This window comes from Prunus mume, linkage group LG6 (assembly GCF_029339155.1).
Source record: "Prunus mume cultivar Tortuosa linkage group LG6, ASM2933915v1, whole genome shotgun sequence".
Classification (NCBI taxonomy): Eukaryota; Viridiplantae; Streptophyta; class Magnoliopsida; order Rosales; family Rosaceae; genus Prunus; species Prunus mume.
Window position 1 is genome coordinate 19,063,591 of NC_142703.1, and position 20,589 is coordinate 19,084,179.

The 20,589-nt window shown below is 37.9% G+C and overlaps 3 protein-coding genes and 1 long non-coding RNA gene across 4 annotated transcripts; 3 read left to right on the plus strand and 1 right to left on the minus strand.

Annotated features, from left to right (window-relative positions):
- The first annotated feature begins 7,917 nt into the window (after positions 1-7,917).
- CIB22 (LYR family of Fe/S cluster biogenesis protein) lies at positions 7,918-11,565 on the plus strand. Its single transcript, XM_008238616.3, has 6 exons — positions 7,918-8,097; positions 8,201-8,242; positions 8,466-8,547; positions 9,086-9,141; positions 9,862-9,936; positions 11,326-11,565. Exons 1-5 carry the CDS (start codon positions 7,966-7,968, stop codon positions 9,901-9,903), a joined length of 354 nt encoding a protein of 117 aa, XP_008236838.1. The 5' UTR covers positions 7,918-7,965; the 3' UTR covers positions 9,904-9,936; positions 11,326-11,565.
- A 69-nt stretch (positions 11,566-11,634) lies between these two features.
- Positions 11,635-17,121, plus strand: LOC148916334 (uncharacterized). The gene is made up of 2 exons (XR_016127857.1): positions 11,635-11,773; positions 17,047-17,121. It is a non-coding gene; the product is annotated as an uncharacterized LOC148916334 (long non-coding RNA).
- An 858-nt stretch (positions 17,122-17,979) lies between these two features.
- LOC103335599 (uncharacterized) lies at positions 17,980-19,312 on the plus strand. The gene is made up of 2 exons (XM_008238615.3): positions 17,980-18,567; positions 18,901-19,312. Exons 1-2 carry the CDS (start codon positions 18,096-18,098, stop codon positions 19,206-19,208), a joined length of 780 nt encoding a protein of 259 aa, XP_008236837.3. The 5' UTR covers positions 17,980-18,095; the 3' UTR covers positions 19,209-19,312.
- Positions 19,313-20,061: 749 nt separating this feature from the next.
- On the minus strand, positions 20,062-20,545 carry LOC103335598 (30S ribosomal protein S31). Its single transcript, XM_008238614.2, has one exon. It carries the CDS (start codon positions 20,507-20,509, stop codon positions 20,210-20,212), a length of 300 nt encoding a protein of 99 aa, XP_008236836.1. The 5' UTR covers positions 20,510-20,545; the 3' UTR covers positions 20,062-20,209.
- Between the last annotated feature and the right edge of the window lie 44 nt (positions 20,546-20,589).

The following is a 20,589-nucleotide window of genomic DNA, read 5'->3' on the forward strand; positions in this document are numbered from 1 at the left end:
GCAAGTTGGAGAAAATATTCCCTCCTGCCTTTTTCGATATCATGGTTCACTTACCTTGTCACTTAGCATGGGAAGCAAAAGTCGCTGGCCCAGTATAGTTCAGGTGGATGTATCTTGTAGAGAGGTAATGTATGTTTATAAGTTATTTTTGTATAGATTGTCTTTGATTTATATTTTCAAAAAAAAAAAAAAAAAGGTTCTAATGTTTGATACTTATACAGGTATTTGCTCAAGCTAAAGAGTTATGTTCGCAATAAGGCTCACAGAAGGGTCTATTGCAGAAGGTTACTTGGCAGATGAATGCATAACATTTTGCTCTCACTATTTGAGTCGTGTTGAAACTAGATTTAGTCGTACATAGAGAAACTATGATGGAGGACAACCATCATCTGATGCATCTAAACTATCCATATTTTCAGCATCTGGTAAAGCTTTTGGGAAAAGTGAATTAAGGGAGATGAGTATTGAGCTTCACAGGGCTGCCACATATTATGTCTTAACAAATAATGATGATTTTGAGCCTTTTATTCAGTAAGAAATCTTCACACTCATTGAGAGAATATGAGCATACATTAACTTGTTTGTTAACATATGCATTGTTATCTCATGCGTGCAGAGAACATAAAAATTCTCTAGTCCACTCTGGAGTCCAAGATGTGGATGGGACACATAGGCATCAATTTGCCAATTGGTTTGAAAAGAGAGTAAGAAAATATTTTTTTGTTTGCAATTTCACTTTAAGTGTTCGGATCATATAAAGGTCATTGAAAATATATATTTTTCTTAACTTGTAGATTGAACAACTATACAAGGACGGGAAAGTGAGTAAGGAAATGTTTGCTTTGGCCCATGGTCCTAAAAGGCGAGCCACTTACTATTCTGGTTACAATATGAGCGGATTTAGGTTCCATACCTTGCATCGTGATGAGAATAAAAAAAACACAAAATAGCGGTGTCATGGTTAAAGGGGAGAATTAAATTGATGATGTTCCTTGGTATGGAACATTAACAGAAATTGTAGAGCTTTGTTATACACAGAAGAAAAGGTTTGTTCAATTGCAATTGGTATGATACAACCCAAAGAGGAAGGGGTTATAAGATTGATCGCTATGGGATTACGAGTGTTAACACAACACGCAAGTTACATACTAAGGATCCATTTGTGTTGGCAAGCCAAGCAACACAAGTATTTTATGTCAAAGAAATAAAGAATAAGACATGGAGTGTGGTGGTGCAAACGAAGGCTAGAAATGTTTATGAAATGCCTAATGATGAAGGAGAACCATACCAAGAAGAAGAGGCTCAAAGGTGTATACACGCAACTACCAACCAAAATGAAGACGAAAGTAATGATATTAATAACAGTGGGGATGATGGTGGACATGAGGACGAGGATGAGACTAATCATATGGATTTGGAAATAAGATATAGTGTGATTCTGTTTATTGCATTATTTGGTGTCATAAATTTTTTATTTATAAATGGGTAGTATTTTTATTTATGTTTGGAATACTGAAACTCTTTGGTTATTTCAGTTGCTATTATATTTGGTGGAGTATTTTTTATTACTGCTGTGATTGTTTTATGTCTAATTCTATTATAATAGTATTTCTTTCTAGTATTGTCTATTTTGCTAATGAACACAAATGGTAGCTATGGCAAGAAAAGGAAGGAGTCGCAATACATCATCAACCGATGAACAGAGAGAGTTACTTAGATCCTCTGCAGCCCAACATGCCTCTGTTGAACCATCTCATGATAATGAAGTACAAGAAACTCAAGAAACATGCTCTAATTAATTATCACTTATTAGTTTATTTGATGGCATATAAAGTACTTTAATGATTCAATTTCCTCCAACATTGTAACCAAAGAAGCAGCTCGGAATTAGGTATACTTTTCAAGCAAGAGATTAAAGGAGCTTGGGTAAAATTTTCAGATTATCCAGAGACTCAAGTAAATCTATTATTTTAGCGTTTCATCGAAGCTGGATATACTTACACATGTTCTGAGGAAGAATTGAAGGTTGCATTCACTGGACATATAAAAAAAAAATTTGCTAATTGGATGTGGAACTTGAGAAGGCCAATTTTTCAAAAATACAAAAGCACTGGTCAGAGATATGCAAACCGCCCAGAGAATGTACCTGATCCTTCAATATGGATTACAATGGTTGAAAGAACTTTATGTATGGTTTCCACTTCAATGTCTAGCTTCTTATTTTTCCATTAGCATGATATTGTGTCTATATATGAAACATGCGTTTATAATTTCACTACAGGAAAAAATGGAAAACAAAAAGGCTAATGTTGAACAGGAAAACCTTGATGTCAATGATTGGGATATTTATAGAGAGGTGATTGCCCCGAGTCATGGTCGTGTTCTTGGCTTAGGCGGTGGCGTCAAAGCTAAAGATGCGTACTATTCCACAACTAACCAAAACTGTAATAAGCGTAGGTGCATGGAATTGGAAGAAAATTTGAGCATTTGAAAGAGGAATTGAATGATGTCAAAGGTCAATTGAGCACTTTGCAACAACAAGTTCAAATGCTGATTAACAATAACCCACAAAATTCTGCTCACAGTGCAAGGCAATCACCTAATGTTGTATAGCTTATGTATATTGCTTCTTAATTGTATTTGTTACTAAAATTCTATTAGGTCTTATTATAATTCTTTGTTTTTGTTTTTGTTATACCAGGACAATGTGGGAAGCTGTTCCGATGCTTATCTTAGTGATGATGTCGTGGAAGAGCCCAACTAGTTCTTTTATCATCTGCCAAAAACATATTTAGTAATGTCAGACTTGGAATTTATATTCAAAGTTTAGAAGTTGGAGACATATATGAGTTGATATGAAATGAATATTGTTCAGTTCTTTTATATTAATGAATGACAAAAACATATTTATGAAAAAAGTTTCTGATTGGAAATATTATTTATATTTTTTATTATGAAAATATAATATTTATGAGAGTAATTATTCTATTTACGACAGGTCTGATTACATTTTCGACATCCTTGATAATCGTAAAAAAACTTTTACGACAATCTATGTTGATCGGAAATATAACTTACGAGTCATTTCCAAGAATAGTGATTTCATTTACGACACCACATTCCCATCGTAATTGTCTACTTTCAATGACACGTTTCATTATTTCCAACCGGTCTACACCGTCGTAAATAACATTTCTGACGACCGATGTTCCTCACAAATAGGTCCTACGCATTATTTCCAACAAAGAATAATTATTTTTCTATGCAATTTTGCTATCGAAAATGTCTATTTCAGATGAACAAACATAGTCGGAAATAAATTTAGTCCTCGAAATAGTATTTTAGACAAGATTTCTTGTCAGAAAAGTTTGGTCGGAAACAACAAAAGCTTGTCGTATAAGAAATAGATCCGACTACCTTCGAATTATTTCCGACCATTTTGGTATATCGGAAATACTAAATTATCATTGTTTGTCAAATTAGTTTCCGACGATGTCATAATATTTACGACACACATCGCTGGTCGAAAATAAAAACTTTTCTGACGGCTCGTCGGAAATGTACCTTTTCCGATGATCGCCTTTCCGATGCCATCCGACGGCCATCTACTCTCGGAACAACGTTTTTCCAACAAAAAATTGGCATTTCTGACTTCGTTTGGCCTTCGCAAAAAAGGTTGTTTTTTTTTTTTTTTAGTGTGTTTTGCCTATGAGATTTCATATAATTTCTGCTAATCATGTTTGACTATTTTCTTGCAGAGATAACACAAGCTCCAGGACCAGAGGTGGCTTCTTAGGTTGTGATAGTGAGATGGAATGGTAAGACACTTTACTGCATTAGAATCCTAATTAGACATATTGTGTCCGAAGTTAGATTTCTCAATTGACTTTGCCTGTAATTTGTTAGCACATGAAGGAGATAATGAAGAGAAAAAGTCTCCCATGATCAAAAGGAAGAGAAAAATGACCACGAAGATTGTAGAGCAAACAAGTGAAGTTGAAGAACATGAACATATTCAAAGTGAGGCTGAGGAAGAGCTTGAGGCTGCAGTAGAGCCTCCTTCCTCACCACTGGGACAACGCAAGCCTCCCAGATCAAGAGAGGTAAATCTATAGGACCTTGATCTGACATTTTTGTCTTTTCAAAAGTCATCGGACTAACTGAACTTATTTCTTTTTAGATTTGCAGTCAAAACCTTAGTTCAGAAGCAGAAAATTCCTAAGGTGTCTCTTCCCCAACCTGCGATCTCCAGAGGAAATGAGAAAAGGAGAAAAAAGGTTCAAGATGTTGATGCTGGAAAGGTTGAAAATCTCACAAGGTCTGAAACTATAGGAGCTTCTCCAACTCCAATTGTGAGCAGAGCATCTCTCCTGGCAGATCCGAGGATTAATGAGCTTGCAGAGAAACCAGGATTGGTCTTGCATATGGTCCTCTAGCTAGTAAGCAATTTTTTCTCTTGTGGCTCTTATTAGTCATTTGCCTTTAGCTTATGCAATAACTAATTGCACTTTTGGTTTCAACTGACTGAGATAGAGATAAAAGAGAGAAGCAAGAGGAGAAACAATAATGGAGGCCCATACACTTAATGTAGATGCCGCAAAAACTGCCTCAGTTGCTCAGGTAAGACCATTGTTGGTCTCTTGTCTTAACGAGTGTGAGTTCGGAGAGGGAACTGATCTTTTGATTTGCAAACCAAGCCTGTCCGAACCTATTCTTCCAAGACCAGGCAGACTTCAAAGATATCTGCTTCTCCTTCTAAGGTGAGCAAAAGCTTAGAAGTTTGTCTAAAAAACCATGTTTTAGTCTTTTTAACAGCTTGTTTTCTGCTTTTTCCTTAGGCAAAAGAGACTGTTTCAGTGGATAAGCCAGCTGAAACAACAAATGTTATAAAGAGCCCGGTGACTCAACAGGTAACAGTTCCAGCTGCCTATTCAAGTCATAGACCATTATTTGGTTTAATTGGGGCTGATTTTGAGTTTTGATTGCAGACTTCAAAGGTTCCAACTCCTCAACCTTCAACCAAAGCTTTTGAGACACAAACTGTCTCATCAACATATGCACCCTTTCCTCCCATCATCTTAACATCAATGCGTGAACTGGTAGACCATGATTTGGTCCTTCAATCACCTTGCTAATGTTTCTCTTAATGTGCAAAAAATTACTGAAGTTGCCCCCAGTGTGGACACGGGGAAAAAGGTGATGGAGAGTCCAAATAGAGTGAGGTTATCACAAAGAGCACTGGGGCTGAGCAGGGAACACATCGGACAGAAAAATCTGAGATGCTGGTTCATATAACTTCAACTCCTCCTAGCCACAAAGTAGGCATACTTCCAAATTTCTTCAGATTACCTTTGGCTCATTGAAAGAGTTAAACTGACATAAACTAGTTTGTGTTTGTGGCAGCCACACTACGGTGATTTAAAGATGGAGATTATGGGATCACCGTTGGGAGTTAACCCTTCTATGGGTTACTCTTCTTCTGCTTTTGATCCTATCATAGAGATGGTGAGATTAGCCAATGCTCCAGCTACTGATGAGAAGATGGCTGATGTGGAAGGGAGTGCGCTAGTAGTCCGACAAAGATTAAGGCTGCACCAGAGCCAATTGTGGTTGCAGATGAAGCCAAGGTGGAAGAAGAGCAAGTAGATCCTGATCCAACTTTCAAAACTCTAACCAAAGTATGTTTCTTCTTGTCTTTCTCCATTTTCTGATTTCTAGACATGATAAAATATTGATTGTTCACTTCCTTTGCTCAGGAAGCTCCAATCTCTGAAGTTGTTCCTCTCAACTCTTGTTCAGCTAGAGACATCACCTATGTGGTGCCAGATGGAGAGAAATGAGTAGAAGAATAGGAAGAAGAAAGTGATGAAAGCCCTGGTTTTGCAGCCAAGAAAAAGTTTGAAGAAGCTTCTAGAGCTAAAAAAATCATGCAGAACTAGTGTCTACTCTAGTGGCAGTAGCTACAACAAGAGAGACGTTGGCCAGTTGTGCCTAAAACCTTTTGATGTTGTGCAGTGCTCGCCTAGATTGGGAAGACTACCTCACCTTGGTCTCCAATCAAGTGAAAGAACTAAGGGATACCCTGAACCAATACCATACAAGTGTTGACTTGGCACCAAGTGCTGAATCTTCTGCAATATGAGCAAGGTGTCCAATCCAAGGCTGAGGCAGTAGCAGCTGGAAAGAGCCATGCTAAAGAGTTTGAACAAGCTCAGGCAATCATCACTAGGCTAGAGCAAGAGTTGGAGAATGCCAAAGCTAGAAGGGATGATGCCTTGGAGAAGATCAGTGAGAATCTGGGCAAGGCCAAAACTGCAGAAAAAAATGTCTGAACCCTAAACAACCAGCTCCCAATCTACAAAACAGCCATTCATCGCCCATCGTATATGCTCAAGGCAGCTGCAAGCCAACATGAATGTTTTGTAGCAATTTTGAAAAATATAGTTAGACACTAGTAGAGCTAGGCCTTGTCATGAAGAATTTTGCACAATAGTTCTTGAATAAATTATGTTGTTATGCCATTAGAACAATTCTGGCAATTTTGATCAATATAAATGAAGTTATATTTTGTTTTAAAGGTTGTTTCCAACTTTGTGCTTTGTATGAATTTAACTTTAATTTCTTAGTCATGAGCGTTGGTTAAATAATTAAGTTGTTTGTAAAAGAAATTTGCTAAGAAACACATCAATGCTTATCATTCAAACACTGACTGCCTGTGTGTATATAAATCATAATTTTGGCCTCAATGTGATAAAATTATAATTTTATGAAGTTAATTATACGTTTTATGGGATAAAATAGTAATTAAAAACAAAATAATAGAAAAGAAAAGAAAAAAACAAGACACAACCTTCATCCCACCGCCCATCCCCCTTCTTATCCCCAACCAATAACTGACAAACGGTCCCTGTAGAACAACACTCAGTCGATATATTCTACCCTTCAACAAAAAACTATAACTAAATGAGGATGTCCTCATGTAAAAAAAAAAAGAAAATAAATTCTTCTTCAGGGTGTCACACCCTTAGTGCAATATTAATTTTGTCTTTTAATCATCTACTCATAATCAACTAATTCTCGAAGCATTGAACTACATGGAATTAATGGAAGAAGAAAAAACTGAATTTTCTCTATTATGACCATAGATGCAAGAGCCAACAACTTCCTAGTGTAAGAGTCGTTTATATGGACCATAGATGTGGACCTTTATATTATCCACATGATTCATCTAAATAGTAACTTCACTTAATGAAATGATCATGTGGCTAATATAAATGTCCACATGAGAAGTCCATATATGACGCCCTCACTATAGAATTTCGCCCTAATGCAAAGAAACATAATAGGATTTGTGAACATAAGGATTTAGATTTGAGGGCTCAAACGGGACCCGTAGGGTAAAAATTGAAGTCCACCAAACATTGGACGAAGAGAAGAGAGATAAACATCAAAGATAAGAATTCTACTTTCAGAAAGCCACACAAAAGTGTAAAGAGAGGAAGAGGTGACGAGAAGAGCAGAGGAGGAGAAGGCGAAGCATTGATTTAAGGAGGCTGGGCAAACCAAAAGAGGCGTGCTCGTTCTTGCAAGAGACACTTGGCTTCAAAACTCACATATGGGGTTGGGTTTTAGAGTCTCACTTATTTGGGACATTCAAGGCTCATATCCAGTTCGAGACACATTTTAAGTTCACCAAACAATGGTATAAGTTATATCTATCTTAATTGGAAATATCTGGTCCAGTTTAGCCCACTAAACGGGACCTAAGTTCAATGAGGTGAATGACATAAAAATCGAGCCCAGCCCATGAATACAGTTTAATTCGGCCCAACAAAAACCCGGTTTCCAGATACGGCAAACGAATTGTGAATCGAAACCTGGATCTAAACGACGTCGTCGGGGATCATTTCCTCGTCAAAATTCATCTGAAGAAAGACTGAAACAACGAGAGAGAGAGAGAGAGAGATGAGCGCAGTGTCAACAGCAGCGTACGCAGCTCGTCGAGCAGCTCAGAAGGAGAAGGTTCGGATCCTCTACAGACGAGCCCTCAAAGACACTCTCAACTGGGCTGTTCACCGCCACCTTTTCTACCCAGATGTAACTACGCTTTGCTCTCCCTTTTCAATTTTCCGTCATGTCCCATCAATTTATGCATTGCATTCGATTTCAATCTCTCAATTTCTGATTTTTTCTTCTTCAGGCCGATGCTCTGCGCGAGAGGTTCGAAACCAACAAGCACGTGGTTCGTCCTCCTTGTTCCCTTTTGTTTAATTTCCCCCATTTTGTTTTTGTTGTTGTTTTTGTTTGTGTTTCAATTCGATTTTTTTTTAATCTTTCAATTTAACATTTTGATTTTTGTAGCTTGGCTGCATTGCTTGTTACTGAATAAATGTACCCTTTTGATTGTTTTGCTAATGAATGAAGGTACCCTTTTGGTTGTTTGTTGGTTTGGTGTGGATTTACAGGAAGATCCGGACACAATTGATAGACTCATAGAAAATGCTGAAGCCTCCTACAATAAGTGGCGCCACCCTGATCCTTATGTTGGTAAGACCAAATTTACATAAATATATATTGCTTTTGCCCTCAATTGGAAAAATGAGGGGTTCTTTAGATTTCGTATTGCTTGGTTGATGTTCTGAACCTAATTTTATGTTGTAAGCTCCAGAGGCTTTGAGCCTTCATATGGGGTATTAGCTTGAGGAAAGAGGATTTTGGAATTGGCATGAATGTCATCAATTTGGATTTGATGGCGTTATCAATGACAATATCATTGTTGCGCAATTATGTGGATCAATGTGGTTCTATCCTGCCAATTAACTTTGCGTCCAGATTTTTCTTGTTTTTTTGGAATGAATATTGAGGGACCAGCTATTGAGCTCTCTCTAAAGCCGTATCTTTGTTCTTATTAGTGCATAGATAATCCAAATGTGTTAAAAACTTGAAATGAAAGCTTGCTTTTGTAAATTTCACTAGGTTTTGCTATTTCTTTATGGTCTTAAATAATCTCTGTACTTTCTGTCTCATGGTTTTAATTTTATTTTATTTTCCTTCTCTTCTCTTCTCATTTATCTTTTTTGCGTAGTTCCTTGGGCTCCTGGTGGTTCAAAGTTTCATCGGAATCCCACTCCACCTGCAGGGGTAATATATTATAATAACTCATTCTTTGGTTTATCATTGTGCTTTGTTCTTTTACTTGTTCACTAATATTTTGATGACATCTACAAAGAATGTTCTGCTATCAGTTGTGTGCTTTTGATTCCCTAGTTATGTTGTGTTATATGTTTACTTTCTTGTAGTGTAAGTGTCTAGTTAACTAGTAATGCTCTCCTTTTCTAACCAAAGGACATAAGTGGAAATGGACAAGTATTCTCAAAATTGGTTGCTGTTCTTCTGTTTGGAACAAAAGCAATATATTTCAGTTGTATAATAGCTGGAAATAATAATTTTTTTAGATGACCACTCAAAGTAAGAGTAGTTTTTTTGTGTTCGACTTTTATCCTTTAATTCATTCAGGAAAATATAGAGCCCTTTTGTTCAGTTTTAAAAAATGGATTCTTGAGAATTTTCTTATTTACTTTCAAAAAAAAAAATATGAAGTAGTTTAGTTTTCACAATTTTTTATTTAATTTTACTATTTCAAGTTTCCATAAAAGAACTTTCCTATTGCAAGTAGAAAGTTCTTTGCTTTTCCTATGTATTCATTGATTTTGCAATGTTCTTATTCTCATGTTTTTCCCGCCTGGAGCAATGACACAGCTACCAAGGATTGGTGGATCCACTATACCACGGTTGCAAGTTAATGCATTGCTATTTGCTTCACTGTTTATGATTCCATTGTGATACTTTTTGTTGATGCAGATTGAGATAGTATATGACTATGGAAAAGAAGATAATGAGTAAAAACCTGCATATTTTTCTTCTCGATAAATAAAGGTTAGCAATTTAATATCTGCTTGATATATGTGTTTTGCTTGGTATTTTCTTTATATGTTTTTAGGTGTGTGTAGTCACTCGTTTGGTCTTAGGAATGACACTGCTTGTTCTAAGAATCACACCATCCCTTATTAGTCATTTTGACACGGTGAATTCCACCTTTTGTCAATTCACCATTTCTTAACAGATTGGTGACATTAAGATTGACATTTTTTTTTTCCTTCCCTATTGTAAATAAATAGTTAAAGTGACTGTCGGAGAAGCACAGCTTATAGTATCACTATAATTTCATCAGGAAATCACAAATCTAGTCATACCAAAACCTGATCCTTTTTTTTTTTTTTTTACAATCCACAAGTCCAGATTTTTCTTTTCTCTTGACCTTTTTTTGTTCAATATGAAGCATTCAGCACACCCACATTGTGCCATTGATAACTGTAATGGGACTGTAGTCATAAACAGAAAATTTCAATTCCTTTGTTACTCATCTTGTATTAAGTCCTTGCATAATCTTGAGAAGTTGAAAGAAACAAAATAGTACACAGAAAGTGAAAGGAGAGTGAAATAAATAAAGAAAGAAGAGACAAAATGATTTGGACCTGGAAAAGAGTTAATGTGACTGAAACAAAACTTGAAGGAAAATGGTGGAAGGTAGAGGGCGCCTTAAATGTAATTTGCATTTAATTGGTAAGAATTCAAAAATTGCAAAAGAGTGAATCACGTTTCACAAACATTTCCACTGTTTGCAAGTGTTTGTATGTGTGCTCATGGATGGGAGATATCGCTCTAATTTATGGAGGGATTGGAGCTAATGTGGACGAGCATGATGTAGGCATTGAAGTCCACAGTGACAAACAAATTTGTGGCAATAGTCATCTTTAAGATGTTTGGATTGCCCTAGTAGAGAGAATTAGTATCTAACTGAGAAAGTAGATGGAGGGACATGGAGATAGTCAGCAAAGGACTAGAGGAGGGGGAGGGAGAGAAAACAAGGGAAGGCAATAAAACTCATGGGAGGTTGTTGCAAATGTTTCTTTGCTTATTTTTTAACTTCTCATTTATTCTTGTTAAGTGGTTTCATATTGCTGTGTACATAACGTTAAAATAAGAAATTCTGAACAAATTATTTGGCGGTTCTAGTGAACATGAATTTGGTTCACATTGGTGTTTTTTTATTGTTGAAAAGATGCTGCATAAGAAATCTAATTATCCTTAAGAAAACAGGGGAAGGAGAAGATAATAAGCTACTCATTTGGCTTGTTTTGTCGGGTATTTCATGTAGCAAATGCGTTGCACTTTCTTCCCTATTTTAAGATGCATCAATCATACCCTCCAATAGATTTTTTATGACTTTTCTATTGATGATATCTGTTGCTTTCACCAATGCAGATCAAGATGGAGAATGACTATGATGATGAAGATAATTATTGAGGCCAGCATCTTTGATATGTTACTTAAGCAAATGAAACAGTTTTAATTGCTTAGTTGCTCCTTTTTGAGGTGTATTTGGTGTTTTTGTTGACACAAAACAACAGTGACAACGTGGTATGTTGCAGGATTGGATTAAGCATGATGCTTAATATGCACAAATTTCTCCTGGTCAATGTAATTTGCATTTCCTTGGCTGCATTGTTAGGCCAATATGCTCCCATGAACCCCCACAATTGGGGTGGTGTAGTGCGGGTGTATCTGTGTGCTAAGTGTATATTGCGAGTAGTGAATTTGGGGAATTTGGCCATATAAGCGTCTAGATTTGGAGTTGGCCTTGATAAAATGCATAATGGATGCTTTTCGGTTCTCTCACTTTACCCATGCAATGGAGATTGTAAAGGCAAAGGTTGTTAGGATTTTGGCTCGTCAAATATGTCCTAGTTGGTTTAGGATTGTTTTAGGAAAATTAGAGGTATACCAATTCTTGTCCTAGAGGGATTAGGAAAGAATTTCAGTTTTCCTTATTCAATTCAGGTTTGGATTTCTAGAAGTCTATTAGGATTTGGATAAGTGTAATTTCCTAATCTACTTAGGAATAGGAATCCAATCAGCCTTGGGACATGTAAGCCAACTCTATATCTATAAATAGGGTGTGGCAAGGCTTATTTTAAAGAGAGGAAAAACAGCCAGAGACACCAAGAGTTTTGAGATTAGTTCTAGGGTTGCAAAAGTTCAGTAATCTCTATTATTAATCAAAGGAGCGGTGATTTCTCTACCTAGAGAAATCACAACTGACGTAGGCAAAAGTTCTGCCGAACCAAGATAATTCTTGTGTGTTTCTAAGTGTTTTAATATTTACTAGTTTAGTCTATTGCCGTCGGTTACATCAAAGAACAAGATCTAGAAGGCGAGTTATTTAACAAGTGGTATCAGAGCGCCTAGGTTAAGGGGTTCTACGATGTCTAAAGGGAAGATGAATGCGGATCTAGGACCTGCGTTAAAGCCCTTTGACGGCAAGGATGACTTCACGGATTGGCAAAGGATGATGAAGAACGTCTGATACAGCAAAGATTTGGATGATGCACTCAGCGGTGAGAAGCCAACAGGCATGACAGACACGGCATGGACTAAGGTTCTCAAGAAAGCCAAGAGTTCCATCGAGATCCATCTCACAAGATCGTTCGGTCACACATCACAGAAAAGATGACTGCCCAAGAAGCATGGGAAAAGTTGGAGAATGTTTATATGGGCAAAACCGTGTCCAATAAACTTTTTCTAAAGGATGAACTATTCGGACTTCGACTGGAAGAAGGAGGTGATATTGAAGATCACGTATGCAGGTTTCAAAATTGCATAACTAATCTTCAGAAGGTCGAAGAAACTTACAAAGATGATGATATGGCTATCATCTTGCTGAGGTCTCTACCTTCGTCTTTCAAGTACTTTCGAACAACTCTAATGTTTGGAAAAGAGTCCCTGAAGCTTGAAGACGTGATTCAAGCTCTTCAGTCATATGCTAAACTAGATGATATAACTGAAAGCTCTCAAGGCCTTTATGCCAAAGGCAAGGAGAGGGGGCGGGAAAAGACAAAGGAAGAGAAAACAGGCAACAGAGGTAGGTCAAAATCCAAGAAGAAAAAGGAAAAGAAGGAAGGTTGCTTCGAATGTGGTTCAGATCATTGGAAGAGGAACTGCAAGATTTGGAAAGAGAAGAAAGCCAAGAGGAAGGAAGCTCGGGTTCAGCTAGTGCATCACCGAGCATGAGAGTGACGGGAGCTTCTTTCAGTAATATCAGGCTCCAAGGCTTTCACAAATTGCATTTTGGATACCGGATGCACTTTTCATATGTGTGCAGTAAGAGAATGGTTCGATACTTACAAAGAAGTCAGCAGCGGGGAAGTTTTAATGGGAGACGATTCTTCATGTCCTGTAAAAGGAATCGGCACTGTTCAAATCAGAATGTTTGATAGGATGATACGAGTTTTGGGGAATGTTAGATATGTCCCTAGACTAAGAAAGAATTTGATTTCCTTGGGTACTTTAGATGAGGCCGGCTATGGGTACGAGTCTAAAAAGGGAAGACTCAAGGTAGCCAAAGGATCACTGGTGGTAATACGGGGTGACCTACAACCCAATAAGTGTATAAGTTAATTGGGACCACTATAGTTGGGGAGCAAATTGCTTCGTAAATCAAAGTATAGAAGACAAGACTGAACTCTGGCATCATAGGCTTGGGCACATAAGCCAGAAAGGGTTGCAAGAATTACACAAGCAAGGCCTGTTGGAAGGCGTGTCATCTTGCAAATTGGACTTTTGTGAATATTGTGTTCTTGGAAAGCAAAGGAAGGTATCATTCACGAGTAGCAGTGCAGATAACCGAAGCAAGGAGCAACTCAGCTATATTCACTCAGATGTTTGGGGCCCTGCACCAACCAAATCAAATGGTGGAGCTAGGTATTTTGTTACTTTCATGGATGATTTTTCTAGGAAGGTTTGGGTTTATTTCATGAAGCAGAAATCTGAGGTTTTTGCAAAGTTCAAGGAATGGAAAACAGAAACCGAGAATCAAACTGGAAGAAAGATCAAGTACCTGAGAAGTGACAATGGAGGTGAATATATAAGTAATGAGTTTACTGATTACTGCAAGCAAGAAGGCATCACAAGGCACTTCACAGTAAAGAAGAATCCCCAACAAAATGGAGCTGCTGAGAGGATGAACCGAACTCTCATGGAGAGAGAGAGGAGCATGCGATTTCATGCAGGATTGCCTGATAGTTTTTAGAAGCTGTTAATCATGCAAGTTATTTGATTAACAGATCACCATCTACGCTCTTGGTTTTAAGAGTGCAGAAGAGGTATGGTCCGAGAAGCCGGTGGACTATTCCAAGCACAGGGTATTCATGTAGTGCTTATGCACATATTCCAAGCGATGAAAGGTCCAAGCTCAAACCAAAGTCTACACATTGCATATTCTTAGGTTTTGAGAAAGGAGTGAAGGGTTTCAAGCTTTGGGATATTAACAACAGGAAAAAGGTTGTTAGCCGAGATGTTGTCTTTGATGAGACAACCATGCCTCTGAATAAAGTCGAGAGCAGTAGGGAGAAGAAAGACGATGCTGAAATTGAAGCAACAAAGATTCCGTTAATCGCCTTCAGACGAAGAAGCGGCTCAGTGGAGCAAATTGAGCAAGATGTCAATCTGATGGTTTTGAGGAAGAAGAAGAGCATCGCATCGCTCACCGCTTAGGAATCAGTGGAGCAAGAAATAGGCGATTGAAGGCACTCTAATCCGCCAGACATCCCAAGGGGTTAGAACTCAAACCAACAATCCACCTGCATTCCAGAGATGCATAGCACTGGACAAACCTAATCGAAACAAGAAGAAACCCGACAGGTTTGGGTTTGACCAAGACGAAGTTAATTATGCTCTCAACATTAGTCAAGGAGATCCAACTACTTATCGAGAAGCTATAGCAAGTGATGAGCGAGATAGTTGGATAAGTGCTATGACAGAAGAAATGGAGTCTCTTTACAAGAACTCTGTTTGGGAGTTGGTTCCTAAGCCCAAAGAAAGAAAGCTAGTTGGATGCAAGTGGGTATTTAGGAAAAAGGAAGGACTACATGAACAAGATGCCGTGAGATTCAAAGCAAGGCTCGTGGCTAAAGGATACTCACAAAAAGAAGGGGTGGATTATGATGAGATTTTTTCACCCGTAGTTAAACATACTTCTATCAGATTGCTTTTAGCAATGGCAACTCAGCATGACATGGAGATTGAGCAGATGGATGTGAAGACAGCATTTCTTCATGGGGATCTAGAGGAGACAATTTTCATGGCTCAACCAGAAGGGTTTGTTGAATATGGGAAAGAAAACCTAGTATGTCAGCTAAAAAGTCCCTGTATGGCCTGAAACAGTCTCCAAGGCAAAGTGGTACAAGAGGTTCGATTACTTCATGCTGAAAATCAATTTTAGAAGATGTTTATATGACTGTTGTGTGTACTATCATGTATTCCAAGATGGGATGGTCATATTGCTGTTGTTATATGTGGATGACATGCTAATCGCTTGTCAAGACAAGTCTAGAATTCAAGACTTGAAGAAGATGTTGAGCGAGGAGTTCGACATGAAGGATCTAGGTGCAGCACAAAAGATCCTTGGCATGGAAATTCAGAGAGATAGGACCGCTGGAAGGATTTGGATATCACAAGCCAAGTATATTCAAAAGGTTCTTGAGAAGTTCAACATGCAAGAAGCAAAGGTAGTTTCGACTCCTTTGGCAGCTCACTTCAAGTTAAGTGGGCAACAGTGTCCTAAGTCCGGAAGAGCAGCAAGTAATGGAGAAGGTTCCTTATGCTAATGCCGTGGGCTGCCTTATGTATGCAATGGTATGCACACGTCCAGACATAGCTCAAGCAATCAGTGTCGTTTCCAGATACATGGGAAATCCAGAAAGCAACATTGGGACGCAGTCAAATGGATTTTGCGTTATTTGAAGGGTTCTTGGCGACAAAGGATTATGTTTGAGAAGCAAAAAGAAAATGCAAGGGTGTTGGGATATGTGGATGCTGATTATGCAGGGGACTTGGACAAGAGAAGGTCAACTTCTGGTTATGTGTTTACATGCGCAGGAGGACCGATCAGTTGAGAGCACTAGTGCAACCAATTACAGCTTTGTCGACCACAGAGGCAGAGTATATTGCATTGGCCGAAGCTGGAAAGGAAGCAATTTGGCTTAATGGCTTGGTAAGTCAAATGGGAATCACCCAAGATTTTGTGAAGCTGAAGTGTGATAGTCAAAGTGCCATTCACTTGGCAAAGAATCAAGTTTTTCCGGAAGATCAAAGCACATTGAAGCAAGATATCACAGAATCAGAAATTGGGTGGAGTCTAAGGAGATTTGGATTGAAAAGATTCATACGGATGACAATGCAGCAGATTTCCTTACAAAGATAGTGTCGGCCAAGAAGTTCAAGCATTGCTTGAACTTGATCAATCTCGTTGATTGATTAAAGTGGAGCACCTCCTCACTTGAGGTGCAATGAGGCAAGAAGAAGATTGCCAAGGTGAAGACTCTTGAAGATTTCCAGAGCTGCTTCAAGGAGGTTCAAAGATACTCTGGGGTGCAACGATCAAGACTTGGTTTGACTCACCAAGGTGGAGATTGTTAGGATTTTGGCTCGTCAAATATGTCCTAGTTGGTTTAGGATTGTTTTAGGAAAATTAGAGGTATACCAATTCTTGTCCTAGAGGGATTAGGAAAGAATTTCAGTTTTCCTTATTCAATTCAGTTTGGATTTCTAGAAGTCTATTAGGATTTGGATAAGTGTAATTTCCTAACTGCTTAGGAATAGGAATCCAATCACCTTGGGACATGTAAGCCAACTCTATATCTATAAATAGGGTGTGGCAAGGCTTATTTTAAAGAGAGGAAAAACAGCCAGAGACAGCCAAGAGTTTTGAGATTAGTTCTAGGGTTGCAAAAGTTCTGTAATCTCTATTATTAATCAAAGGAGCGGTGATTTCTCTACCTAGAGAATTCACAACTGGACGTAGGCAAAAGTTCTGCCGAACCAGTATAATTCTTGTGTGTTTCTAAGTGTTTTAATATTTGCTAGTTTAGTCTATTGTCGTCAGTTACATCAAAGAACAAGATCTAGAAGGCGAGTTATTTAACAAAGGTTGCGTAAAGTGTGCCTTGAAGAAATGAAATTGGAATGGATGGTCATTTGGTAGATATGTTTCTTTGTCAGTAATCTTGTTGCTAAACTAGGTTCAAGGTTCAAAGCCAAGATTCTCCTTTGTTTTTCGAAGAGGAAAGTAAAAATACTCGAAATTGTTGGATTGAGGGGAAAATTCATGCAGATAGGTATGGAAGATTTACAAGAAACGGCGTACAAACTTTTTGGTTTTAGCTAAAAGAGAAGATAAATTATGTTTATACCAAACAAAAAGTGATGCAATGTTAGTAGTTGGGTCATCATTTATCCAAAATAGAATAACCCTGGTGTGATTTTTACACATTTCACAAGATGTTATTAATTCACATAATCACGTTTCACAAGATGTTATTAATTCACATATTATAATATGAGTAGACAACGTTGTATTAATAAAAGCAAAATTACGTATTTTTACGTAAATCAATAACACCACATGACAGTTTTATGACCACACCAAAAGAATTATCGAGTCATACATGCACTCCGATATGGAGAGAGGGTGCGGTAGGAATTGGGAGACTAAGGAGAGTGCTTGTAATTATAAGCTTGAAGACCAACACCATTGAATTGAATTTGATAGGAAAAGATGATTAGGACATTACGAATTTTAAATCAGTTATGCACGCATGATAAACCTGAGAAACCAATGAGGGCCGATGGAATTGGAAGAAACCAAAAAGTGTTTCAACAACTGTAAAAAAAAGAAAAAGAAAGAGGTTTCATTTGGTTAGAAGCTTAAGACGTGTCCATTTCGAAGTGCCTCTCATTGTGGAAACGTATTTAAGGAGTTGGTGTCCATTTCAAAGTCTCTTTCGTCAACTCTGAAATTGGTATAAATCGTGATAAAAAAATTTTATTTTATAATTATGATTGATTTATATTGGAACGGCAATGATAACTCCCAATGAAGCAGAGAGGGTATTTTACTCATAAATGGGGTAACAATTCATAGTTGCCATCTCTTTCCTGTTTTGACAGCACTTGTTTGTTTATATTTGAATTTAGTGATGACCCAACTAACTTATAGAACATATAGTTTTTTCTCCCCTCTATCTCGCATGACCCATAAACCAACAACCCTTTTCAGTTTTCCAGTGCCAAAACCATTTCTTTGTTGTTTCTTTGTTGCTTCTCTGCTTTTTTGTTCCCTTGAATTCTGGCCAAAGATGGAGGAAGAAGCCATAAGGGTTTTGGGTTGGAAAGTAGGGAGAGATTTCACAACCCTATGTGCAACAATATTTCCTGTATTGGCTTCTCTCATCATGGTGGTTTTGTTCCTGTGGACCATTTGGTCTGAATCTGAAGCTGCAAAGAAGGCAAGCATAAACAGTGGGTATAACAATTGGGGATTCTGTATTGGAGTCTTAACCCTAGTACTTGGTTTCTTGTTCTTGGCTGCTGGGCTTCCTTTACTCGCAGACTTGGTTATGAAATTGTCGGAGCAATTGCAGAACCATGAGGAGAGCAGAAAACATCAAGGTATTAAGTTAATAACCAGAACCAAAATTCAGAAATTTCATTCTGTCAGATGATCATCTCATTGTCAATTTTCTACGTATGCTTTTCAGAACTTTAGTCTGTTCCAAACACCAGAAAAACTTACCTGCACCGGTTATATAACCGGAATATGGCAGTTTTACTCTCTGAACACACATCAAAAGCCAAAGAGTTCAATTCAATAGTACATCTAATGCCTTCTCAACTATTTTATGAATTTTCATGCATCTGAACTTTTCATGTTTATGTGAACGAGTGTGCGTCAATATAGCATATTTTGACAACTATCAGCTTACTTGATTCCTAATGATGTAGGAGGGAAGTGGAAGACAATATGTATCATCAGCCGCCTAGCTATAAGCATCATTGCAATGTTCACGCTAGCATGGGCCATTAACACCGGAATTAGGCTTGCAACTGAACCTAGAAGAGAAGGGAAATATTATCCTCTAGCATCCCCAGTTGGTGTTGTTACTATTATGTTTGGCTTCACTTATTCTATCATTGGACTCTGTGTAATTGCAGAGCTAGCACTAGAATTGATAAAGCAGTTGCAAAGTACAGAGAGAGAAGAATTAGTTAATCATCAAGTTGGCAAAATAGATGTCAAATTTTTTGTTTGACATTGCTACAATACAGCATACTACGTGCAAATATCATGCTCTTGCTGATCAGTAAGTAGATTTAGTTCATTTCATCCACAAAGAAGGAAAGGTTTTTGGTTTCAGATGCTCTATTGGCCTGTCATTTTATTCATTTTCCCACCAATTTATGACCATTCAGCAATCTGTAATCGATATTCTGAACATGTAGGTTGGCTCTAAGGTTTTGCCCTCCATGTTCCATAGGCATGCGGCTAGTGCTACGAGATGACACTAAGTGTTTTCACCCTGCTCACAAACTGCACATCATAATGGCCTCTATCCCTATTCATAAAGCACTTAGAAAATAATAGTTGGTGGCCATCATTCTCAGAACAAGCAATCCTAGTATGCTACAACTCCCTTTTCACCAGTCAGTCTATGCCTAAGTGTACTTGCACCTAGTTCTCTAGTCTTAATCTTTTCACCAATCTGTCTCTCTGGTAATTTTGTTCAAATATATCTTCGATTGTGAAGCGTGATCTTATAAAATGATAAACTCACACACACACGATAAGAAATTTGAAAATAAAACAGGCAATTCATAGGCAATTCATATTCGAGGGCTTCTGAAATTATTCTTTTTTATGTGAATATGTATAACCAGAATCTGATTTACAAGTTCACCTTAGAACATGAAAGCTTAAGACTCGTCCTACAAGCATCCCTTGCTAAATGTTTCCTGAGCAAAGGAAGTACTTCACGGTATACTCATGAAATGCCTACTACAAGACCAATCATTATTTTCCATCTTAACCTCACCATTCTAAGTAGCTCAGAATTATAATTTTCAATCTTATGCATTTCATTTTGTGATTTTAAAATGAAGAAGTAATAAGAGTAAGAACCATCAAACAAAATGATAATAAAAGCATGTAAAATTGGGAGATAACGTTACATATATTGAGCTAAAACCCTAAGGAAAAAGCTAACAAGGGTTAAGAAAGAAAGACAAGTGAGAATTCAAATTCAAATTCAAATATTTAGATGAGCTTGAAAGGAAGAGGCCAAGGAGTGGACCTGGGCACCTCAACCTTGTCCTTGATGCGCTCTATCTTCTTCTCCTTCTTCGGTCGAGCGTTTCCGTACGACCCTTTGAATCGCTTTCCTTTCTTCGTCTTCTTGTCCCCTCGTCCACACACGATCGGCGCCCCAATAGAACTCATTCTCGCCGCTGCTGCTACTGCTGAAGAAGATGATGATGAGGTTGTTGTGAAAAGGGCACGCTGCTCCGTCATCAGCACCCGCCTTGCTACTGCGCCGCACCACTGCATCATCGCCATTTCTCCTGCCCACTCGTTTAGTACAGAGAGAAGCTATGAAAGGGGTAGACATATTTAGGTGATGACAGAATGGGCTGGGC